The sequence below is a fragment of the Diplotaxodon limnothrissa genome, linkage group LG9 (genome assembly GCF_057381915.1).
Source record: "Diplotaxodon limnothrissa isolate DT_005_m linkage group LG9, D_limnothrissa_male_GT1.1, whole genome shotgun sequence".
In the NCBI taxonomy this organism is placed as follows: Eukaryota; Metazoa; Chordata; class Actinopteri; order Cichliformes; family Cichlidae; genus Diplotaxodon; species Diplotaxodon limnothrissa.
In genome coordinates this window covers 6212064-6222512 of record NC_140604.1, presented here as the reverse complement: position 1 = coordinate 6222512, position 10449 = coordinate 6212064, and the positions used below count along the sequence as shown (strand labels likewise).

At 42.2% G+C, this 10449-nt stretch overlaps 1 protein-coding gene across 1 annotated transcript; it reads right to left on the bottom strand.

The window, feature by feature from the left end:
• Nucleotides 1-4429: 4429 nt before the first annotated feature.
• Nucleotides 4430-7877, bottom strand: tmem200ca (transmembrane protein 200C, genome duplicate a). Its single transcript, XM_085361901.1, has 4 exons — nucleotides 7777-7877; nucleotides 7404-7647; nucleotides 7138-7277; nucleotides 4430-5591 (listed from the first exon to the last, which is right to left on the bottom strand). Exons 1-4 carry the CDS (start codon nucleotides 7875-7877, stop codon nucleotides 4430-4432), a joined length of 1647 nt encoding a protein of 548 aa, XP_085218027.1.
• Between the last annotated feature and the right edge of the window lie 2572 nt (nucleotides 7878-10449).

Sequence of the window (10449 nt, the reverse complement as noted above, 5' to 3'; positions counted from 1 at the left end):
AAGAAGGTGCAAGTGATAAGGTGAAATAGAGGCAGTTAGACAGAGGCAACTGAAAGTGAACATTTCAAAGCTCTTTTCTGCACTTATTAACAACAGAGGGCAGAAGCGAGGGGGGAGACAGGACAAAAGACCTCCTGTTGAAGAGAGCCAGAGATTAATAACTGGTAATGATTTAATGCAGACAGTAGATTATTAGTAGTAAATTCATACATATTCATAAATTCAGCTGAAGTATATTATTAAAGCTGCAAGCAGCAGTGACAGTGAGAGTCCTTGCACACTCGCACATGTTCAAGCAAGCTGTGGCATGCTGTAAGTGAGGAATGCCATGTGCTCAAGCGGATGTTTTCAGCCCAGGATGCTAATTGGGTGTTCTGTAAATCAGCTGCATAACAACTCCTATCCCCATTAGGTGGCAATGAAGAATACTGGGTACCTATATGTCACGGTGTTAAATATTATTAATGGGCCCACCAAGGAAAATATGATTTTCATAGAATAAAAATTGTCACCTACTGCATATTCCCTGTTACCACTAGGTGGCGCCGTAAGTGTTGGGTTTATATGGCTCCAAGAGACTTGTTTGCATGTCTCATAACATTACATGACACCGCACAATATGAGACACACAGATGAAGCATAGTGTCAGAGCTGCTTCTGTAGAACATTTATAGATGGTGCTACAGAGCCAGTTTGCAACACTAATAAATAAGTCCCGTAAAAATTTAAAGCCTATTCACCTTGAAGGTGTGTGCCAAGTCTCATGGTTTTTAAAGCTTTCCAAGCCCCTGAAAAGTACGTTTCTGTTTCACAGTGTGCTGTTGGGTGAAAACTCATAATTTTCACAGCATCAGCAAGGTCTGAGGTGTATTCAGACTGCTTTTGAGGTGGATGCAGTTAACATGGGTGAAGAACTCTAAAACATTTTGGAAAACATAATTTAATCGTACAAACTGTTTCCCAAATTGTCTTTTCCATTGCTGCTGTTCAGCAATCCAGTCGTCCAACTTCAAGGACAAACCTGTTTGACGCGTAGGGGTGGCTGTAGCGCTGGAGGTAGAGCAGGTCACCTACTGATCAGAAGGTTGGTGGTTTGATCCCTGGTTTCTCCAGTCTGCATATCAAGTATCTTTGACATGCAGACATCCAAGTTGGTCTCCAATGCATCCATTGGAGCGTGAATGTAGTTAACGAAAGCTCTAAGTATAGAGCAAGTGCTTGTCAGAATGAGTGTGTTTGGGTGAATGTGGCATGTTGTATAGAGTGCTTTGAGTACTCTGGGAGAGTAGATCAGTCCATTTACACTTGAAATGTTAATTTGGACCCAGATTTTAAATCAGATCAACTGTGTAATCTTGTTGTTTTTCATCTGTTTATCAGAGTCTGAGTTGTTGCTGTTGTCAGTTTGAATATTGAAATCACCTGAAATAATACCGTCAAATTTTATTGCAATTTTGGAAAGAAATTCAACCATTTCCTCCAGGGAAGAAATGTCTCAGCTCCTGGGAATGATATATACAGCAGGAGAATTCATTGCCAACCTTGGTGATGAATTGTTGTTTTTTTTAAGGCTTAAGACATAAGGGCCTGAATGACGTTGAATTTTAAATCCTTCTTCTCACATACAAAGGTCTCAGTGATTATTCTAATGAAGATATAATAGAAGCATTTTATCCCAATAGAGCATTCTCAAAATGCAGTAATTGTGATACCTAGAGTTTCTAAAAGTAGACTGGAGGAAGATCTTCACTTATCTTGTGATAACCATTTGGGCGCTCGTGGCTCAAGAGTTGGGAGTTTTCCTTGTAATTGGAAGGTTGCCGGTTCGAGCCCCGGCTTGGACAGTCTCGGTCGTTGTGTCCTTAGGCAAGACACTTCACCCGTTGCCTACTGGTGGTGGTCAGAGGGCCCGGTGGCGCCAGTGTCCGGCAGCCTCCCGTCTGTCAGTGCGCCCCAGGGTGGCTGTGGCTACAATGTAGCTGCCATCACCAGTGTGTGAATGTGTGCGTGGATGACTGGATATGTAAAGCGCTTTGGGGTCCTTAGGGACTAGTAAAGCGCTATATAAATACAGGCCATTTATCAGGCCCCTCTCTTGTGGAACCAGTTCCCAGTTCTAGGCTGGGAGACTGACACTCTTGATTTTCATGCTTAAGTTTCCTTGTGATAAAGCTTATTGTTAGGGCTGATCCGTGAATGATCCATTTTTTAAGCTTGTTAAGCTATTATATGCTCAGGTTTCTCAGCCTTATTTCATGCAATGAGCAAACATTTTAACTTCACTTCTTTTTTTTCTCTACATTTGAATTTGCGTACCATTCATTTTCTTCATCAGTGTTCCATAGTTTGCATTTTGTCCTTGTTTTCTCTTTGCTCTTCTTTTTTTCACTCCTGTGTATGCCCAGGACAGAAAAAATATTCAGCTTATTTTACATTATTTTACCCAGTATCATGGCAAAACATTGACATGCCGCTCCATTGGGTCCGTTTATATACATGCAGAAGTTGCAGTAAATTGCATTACCAGCAGAGGGGGATATTTTATTTCATGAACATGAAAATAATCAGGAAAGTGTTTAAACAGACATTATTAGCAGATTTACATGTAAATACATATTAGCCACTTAGCTTAACTGTTTCTGGCGATTAAGGACACTTTCTTGCTCACTAGCAACTTCTCGCTTTTAAATATATTATCTCCCCTTGCTGGTACTACAACTTCTACATGCATATCCATTTCACACTTTGCCTCTCCAAACCATGAAAGGAACAAGTTGGACTGACGTGTGTAATCTATGCTTTGCTGTGATATTGGGTTTTGTAGCCAGGGTGTACCTCAAACATACGTTACGTACATCCAACATTGAGCTATACATGTTAGCTCAATGTTAGCCTTAAGCATTGAGGCTTATCTTCTGCCAGATAGATGTTTATCTATTGCTCACCATTAGCCGTCTATTCCACTTCACATTGTGGAGAAATTGGCTGCAGTTGAGGTGGATGTGCAGAAGGGAGACCTTGCATCTAGTCCTCTGTAAATAGAAATTAACTATACTAGAGCTAAATGGCTAAAAAATATGCTTCATATCCAGAACAATATCTTAGTTTTTACAGTTATTTGTCCTTAACAACAAAAATATCCAAACAGAGAAATGAAACAACTTTAGTTGTTTTATTTTGAACTGGCAAACACCAACATGTTGACAGACCAGAGCTGGAAAATCTGGGGCTCGTTGTCTTTGGTTCTACCTGCTGAACAACACGTGACTGGTAATCCCAAGTTTAAAAGAATTAGCAATAAATACATTTAGAATAAGACAAAGATGAAAAAAGGTTTAACATAATGTGCTTTATTTTCAGTGATATTGTGCTTAGATTAAACTTAGGTTAAGCAGGTTAGATTTTCAGTGGAAGACTCCATGAAGCTACAACTTTGTAGTTTAGGATCAGTCAAATCTAAGAAGTCGTGCTTCGTCTCGGCAAGTCAACAACAACTGGGAAAAGTGAGTACATTTCTTTTTAGGTTAACATGTACACTTGATAGAAAGTAATGAACCCAGCTTACAAGTATTCCAGGGTACAAATGATAAACTAATAGAAATAATTAAAGACATTGGGCATCCTCCCAACAATTTAAATTAAGGTTTTGTAGTGAGATTGCTTAATGCTGACTTATCCTGATTCATTTTGATATGCAGTCAAAACTAACTCACAGCAAAGGTCGTAGAAACAAAATGGGAAATCCTCACTACAGTGAGTAACTTATATGAACAACAGGTATGTGTTACCTGTACATTTAATTTTTTACTTCAAGCAATTTTCCATAATACTGACAAAAACTGAAGCTATTTTACAGAAGTGCACTGCATTCACAAAAATAAAAATAATACAGGTCTTCTGGAAATAACATCGAACCTCATACACAAAACACTTACATTCAGCTTGACTTCAGATTCCTCAGGATATCATTACCTGGGCATCCATAATAATAACCAGCATGAAAAGGCTGAGGCACAAAACACTTTGGTGGATACAGTGCTCTTCTGCAGTTATGTGGTCATGTACTAATGCAGAAGACTAAAGTGATGGATGAGTCTGCACTTTTTCATTTGGAACCCAGAATACCGTACATTGAAAGTCATTCCACACATTTTCCAGATGATGGCTAATATCCCCTTATTTGAGAGCTACCACATTAACACAGAAACATTTTGTTGCACATTCTCTGCCGGCAAAAGGTTCCATACAAACTTTTCCAGTGAGAGTTTAGAGAGCTGATCAACACAGCTAAACAGCAGGTTCTTGAATATTGTGCTGTTGCTTCTCTGGAAGACTCCTTATTGCTAATTCAGAAACCAACAGAGCCACATTCGCACACCATTTCGACGTCTTCACACAGTCAGTGTTTACACAGTCTTTGAATGTGGCCCTAATGTTTCTCGGTCATATACTGAGTTGTGCTGTCAGTCTCTGAGTCAAGTCCTGATTGGTCTTTCTTCTGCGTCAGACCAGAATATTTCTGTGAGATCATCCTCAACTTCTCCTTGTTAGAGTACTTTCTTTGTGATTTCACTTCCTCTGACATTTGATGCCTACCCTGTGATATCACTTTGTGTGATGATGGGGAACATGAATCGTTGTCTCTGTGTTTTAATTTGCTATAACCTGTGATGTTGATGCTGGTCGACAGGCTGTGCCTCCTGCAGGGCGGCAGTGGTGTGGATGAAAATGAGGAGAGGGACAGGTGGGAGGGGGTGAGGGAGGAAGAGGAGAGGAGGAGCAGGGCCTGGGAGCCTCCCGGTGCTTCCTTGTAGAGGCCGGAGGAGCTGCAAGAAGCTGTTAATGAATCCTGAAGGGGTCTATTTAGGGGGGGACTAGAGTAGCGCTGAGGAGGTGGGGGGCATCCATAACCCTCCTCCCCTGGTTTGTCGTCTCCTATGTCCCTCCTCTGCTGTTCCTCTTCTCCTTTGTCCCCTCTCCAGCCCTGGTTGGTCCTGGCTCGAGCCGAGTGCCTTCTCTGCAGCGCAGGGGGTTTTGGGCGGCGCAGAGGTAAGGTGAAAGAGCTTAGCATATTCTTTGTGGTCCAGCAGGTGGAGGGGTGGGTGGGGCTAAAACTTTGGGGGAGGGAAAGTCTCTGCGAGGAAGAGGGAGGAGGAGCATCTGTTTGTTCCTGGTATATACTGAAGACTGCGTGTCCTCCTCCATCATTGCCCCAACCTTCCCCTGCTCCTTTACTGCTGCCAGGTTGCATGGTTAACAGCCCACCTCCCACCCCACTGTCTCCCACACCTTCTCCTCCCCCCTTTCTGTTTATCAGGGAGTCAGGGTATGCCCTGGGTTTGGCTTCCAGGCTCTTTGATTGGATATAGTTAACAATGCTGTTGGGGGGATTGGCTGAGCAGCAGGAGGAAGTGTTGGGTTTCCGGAGGCTGTGGAGGTCAATAACAGTGGAATAAATGTCCCTCAGGTTTATGACTTTTGTCTTCTTGTCACGGTTTTCATGCAGAACAGCATTGGCACAGATGAAGAGGAAAATGCCAATCCCCATGATGAGTGGGCCAAAGACCTTCAGTCTATCAGAGTACAAATACCTGAAGAGACAATCAGAAAACAGACCAATCCTTAGGAGAGCTACTTAAAAACACCCTGAAGTACTTTTAGGACCATGCTGAGTTTTAGAAATTCCAAATAGACTGCCAAAGCTCACTAGTATCAACTTTAATCTCCACCAGCACAGTCAAGAAGCATTCATACAAGAAGAAATTAGCTATTGATCTAACAAAATGAAATGTTTATGATGAATGAAATAGCCATTGGTGGCATGTGTGCAGTACTGATTACAGTATTGAGCAGGGATGAAAAACCTATCGAGGATGTTAAAGAAATGCATGAACATAACAGCAGACTATACACTATGTGGACATCTGCAGAAAACCCATTCCTTGAAGCTTATAGCACAGTTTTTGTGCTGAGGCAACCTTTATATTGGGGTATATTGGGGCGATCGTGGCTCAAGAGCTGGGAGTTCGCCTTGTAATCGGAAGGTTGCCGGTTCGAGCCCCGGCTTGGACAGTCTCGGTCGTTGTGTCCTTGGGCAAGACACTTCACCCGTTGCCTACTGGTGGTGGTCAGAGGGCCCGGTGGCGCCAGTGTCCGGCAGCCTCGCCTCTGTCAGTGCGCCCCAGGGTGGCTGTGGCTACAATGTAGCTGCCATCACCAGTGTGTGAATGGGTGGATGACTGGATGTGTAAAGCGCTTTGGGGTCCTTAGGGACTAGTAAAGCGCTATATAAATACAGGCCATTTACCATTTATGAACTATGCCCCACAGCACTTGGCACTTGCATTACGTAACTTCATGTGGACTGCCGCTGGGTGCTTGTGGTTCCTGAGCACTTCCACTTTGCAATAATGCCATTGATTGTGGAATATGTTGGAGGAAGGTATTGAAGGAATTTCCCCAACTGGCCTGTTGGAAATGTTTCATCTTCTTACAATACTATGCTTGAATCCAGTGAATTTCAGAAACAATGTCCCCTTTTTTCACAAATCAAATCAAATCAAATCAAATCACTTTTATTGTCACATCACATGTGCAGGCACACTGGCACAGCACATGCGAGTGAAATTCTTGTGTGCGAGCCCCACAAGCAACAGAGATGTGCAAACACAACAACACAAACGAGCAAAATACAAGAATGGCCAACCTGAAACTAATAAATATATGTACAATATATAATAGTGTATGCATTTCTGGATGTGTATACTAAATATTTTCCTACGTGAAGATTGCTGGGTGCTTGATTTTCAATACTTGTGGCATTGGGACTGACAACACCTGAATTTAAAGGTTTGGGGCCACATCTTCTCCATATGCAACCACAATCTGCAAAGCAGTCGTGAGGCAGTGAATTGTTCCATATTTACACAGGGCTTTAGAGTAGGAACTAAACTTCTTTCAAAGCAATTTCAATTTCCTACTAATTTCTAACTGATTGCAGTGACATGGTATGAATGTTACCCTGCTATCTCATCCACAATATGAAGAGATATTTCCCCTGCAAGTCCAGAACTTCCCAAAGGGCCTTTACAGCTGTTCTGGCAGCCTCGGCTAAAGCAGACAGGCTAGTTTGTTTACCTGTCCAGAAAGTCCTGTAGAAAACCTTGTGAAAGATGTCTGGTCGTCCCATTTATGGTTTCTGTCTGGTTAAAACCATCATCGCTTCCTCCATTATCCTGCACGTCATCTGATTGCAGTACACCTTCTCTCATTTCTCGCTGGAAACAGTCAGACAGATGTTCAACTTGACTTAAGATAAGAAACACTTCATGACAAAATGTGAAAAATGACTGCATTACAACAGTCAAAATATGAAAACCACCTTTGCCCAGTAAAATACACACAGTGTCAGTGGTGTAGTGTCTCACTTGGGCATCAGCAGGTGCAGTTGTTGGGGTGTCTGAGGAGACAGAAGCCATGGCGGTGCCCTCCTGTGGCTGAGAGCTGAAGAACAATCCATCACGAGGCCAATAGCCCAGAGCTACCATGACCACACCCACAACCAGAACCAGAATGCCAAGTGCAGCCACGAGACCCGAGACTGAACACAACTTCAGCTTCCCCTTTACCACCACTACCTCACTCCTCCTAGGGTTTGGGAGGCGGGGACATTGGTTAATTGCGTCATCGTATCACTAACCCCCAGGTGTGTCGAAAAACACACGCAGCCAGGTTACATCACCTCTGAATGCGTGTCTGTTTGTGAGTGTGCATTACCTCTTCTTCTTCTTCTTCTTCTGTGCGTGTGGTTTATGTGGTCTGGATAGCGAGTCCTGTCGGCGTGCGTTGATTCTCAGCAATCCACCTGTTGCGATCATCACCACCCACCAATCAGATGGTGGCCCAGCAGGTTAAGCCCCGCTGACCTCTATCTCAGCTGGACTGTGTCACACCAAGTTCTTGTCAGAGAGACACAGAGTGTCAGATAAAGAGATGTGTTATGATATCACACGCTGCCTGTGTTGTTTGGAGGGACAGACATAAACTAGTTTAATATCAGTTCTGTTCATCTGTGCACAATCGATACTGAAACTCAGCAAACAGTACAAAGTTTGGTATTCTTAAGTGAGTTTTCACCACTAATATTCTCATAGTGACAGACACGTGATGGATATTAAACCCATTTGCCTGTTCAATTTTTTATTTAAGAGTGCAGGAACTACACCTCCCAGCATGCACTACTGCTCCATAGCAGAACCTTTACACCGTGTGATTGACTCTCCTAATTCTGACTCCTACACCCAGCCATACTAATACTGAAGGCAAATACTGGCTGGTACATGTTACTGTCTAATAATGACTGATACAGATCAGTATGAATGATACCTACTGATGAGTGCTATCAAATCAGTACTGTTCAACACCAATCAGTAACAAATCAAAACAATTTGTTCTTAATAAATGAATCTATTGTTGAAGGTAAAAATCATGAACACTGTTCTTTGTAATCACTACTACTGTGACATATGATCACTACTGCAGCAAATCAGTCACCACTTCAAAAATACAAATCAATAATCAATCAGCAAATATAACACTGATACATATGATTTAATATTCTGACTGATCTGATCACACTGCTCAAGCCTTAATGAATCACTGCTTGTTACTAATCAATAACAAAACACACATATACACAAAAGGAGAACTCACACACAGCATAGCCCTACAGTATTGATCACTGGTGTTGAATATCAATTGAGCACTACCTGTCAGTACTGATCAGGGTTGGTTAGTTCACATAAATCAGTCATGAGAGCAAAACCGACACAGATAAGTACTGATCAGAAACACTGTGCAAACACTTAGATACACGTAAAATAAAGCGTAAGGTGTGTTTGTTCTCACAGACACCGCTGCTGTCGGTTCTGTTCTCCTGCGCTTCGTGCTGCTGCAGTCTCTAAATCTCTCCTTGTCTCATCGCCTCCTGCTATCGTCTCTCCGGCTCTTTTCTCTCTCTCCCTCTGCTCCGCCCTCTCTCTGTTTCTGCAGTGATGCTAAGAGTCGTTGAATCTCCTCCCCCAAAGAACGAAAGGCACAGTGAGAGTGAGCGATAGAGCACCAGAGGAACGAGTTCCAGTGTGTCTCTCGCTCACTCTCTCTCCTGCTGCTGTAATTCAGTCCATAAGTCTTTCATGGCATGAAACCTGATTAAATATCATTACAGCCAATTATAATTGTATAATTTTATACAGTTATTACAATAACAACATATGTTGCTGTGTCTGGATGAATGCATGTGTTTATGTACTTTAAACAAAGATTTTAGCAAATTCTATCAAATCAGTACTTAAATTATTTGTTACAATAAATGATCCTTATGTGCTGATAATATTACACTACTAGAGTCTCATTGCTTCAGCACAAACCATGGTTTGTTTTCTGTTGGGTATTTTTTCAGTTTATGGTCATTGGTTCTTGATTAGAATCTGTCTCTGCTTCAGATGTTCTCTGTCAAGAGGAAATAACTTTCTTAAATTATACTACTTTTTAAAAAAGTAAAGGAACACTTTTTTCATCAGTTTTAGCACCTTTGGTGTTTGGCATCAACAGGTGCACTAGAGGGGCAACAAGTTTTCACTAGTTTTGCATTTGGCTAAGGCCAGTGTCACTACTGGTAACATGAGGCGATATGTGGACCCTACAAAGAACAACGAGGTGGAAGTTCATCCAACTCCTCCAGGGTGGCACATCAATACGTGCCATTGCCAGAAGACTTGCTGTGTCTCCTAGCACGCCTGACGCCTTAACGCCCACTCACATCCTGGGCCATTTGACCTCAGTAAATCACATGATAGGGTGGGGCTAGGTTTCACCCGAAGCCTTGGCTGATTGTGACCTACACCCGTTTTCACACTCTCTCTCTCGTGTGATTAGGTAGAGGATCACTAAGGGGTCCATGACCCTCTTGGGGACACTACCATATTGCTCTTAAAACTGAAGAAGCTTCTCGGATTAGAGGTGAAACGTCTTCAAGGAAACTCAAAGAAGTCCAGATGCTTTTCTTTTCCAGATCCTTAGACTATGATGACCTGGATGACTGAGAACCTCCACAGACGCTTGTATGAGTATTTACTGATCTACTGAGAGTTTCCTAAACAACCATCTACAAGGTTGGCAGAGAATGGTCCAAAAAATAGAAAATTTCGATGTAGCATGCTTTGATGGGACTGTCGATGTGATTTGGCACTATGTAAATAAAATGGGTTATAATGCCCGTGAGATTTGCCACACTGCTTTTCCCCACTTTTGATGAGAAGGTCAGAAATTGGTTAAAAGTAAATCAGAGCTGCAGTCATATAATTAATGATACAATAAACCCACAGTTATTCATATTTTATCTTTTTTTTGATGGATCTTGATCTTATTAACCTCTTCTTTCTTACACTA

Excerpts from the sequence above, each read along its gene's own strand:
- tmem200ca (XM_085361901.1), bottom strand. The coding sequence starts at position 7,877 with ATGATCGCAACAGGTGGATTGCTGAGAATCAACGCACGCCGACAGGAC. Across the intron at positions 7,648-7,776 it reads AAGAAGAAGAAGAAGAAGAG|GAGGAGTGAGGTAGTGGTGG; the intron begins GTAATGCACACT and ends CCCAAACCCTAG. Across the intron at positions 5,592-7,137 it reads CTACAGGACTTTCTGGACAG|GTATTTGTACTCTGATAGAC; the intron begins GTAAACAAACTA and ends TTGTCTCTTCAG.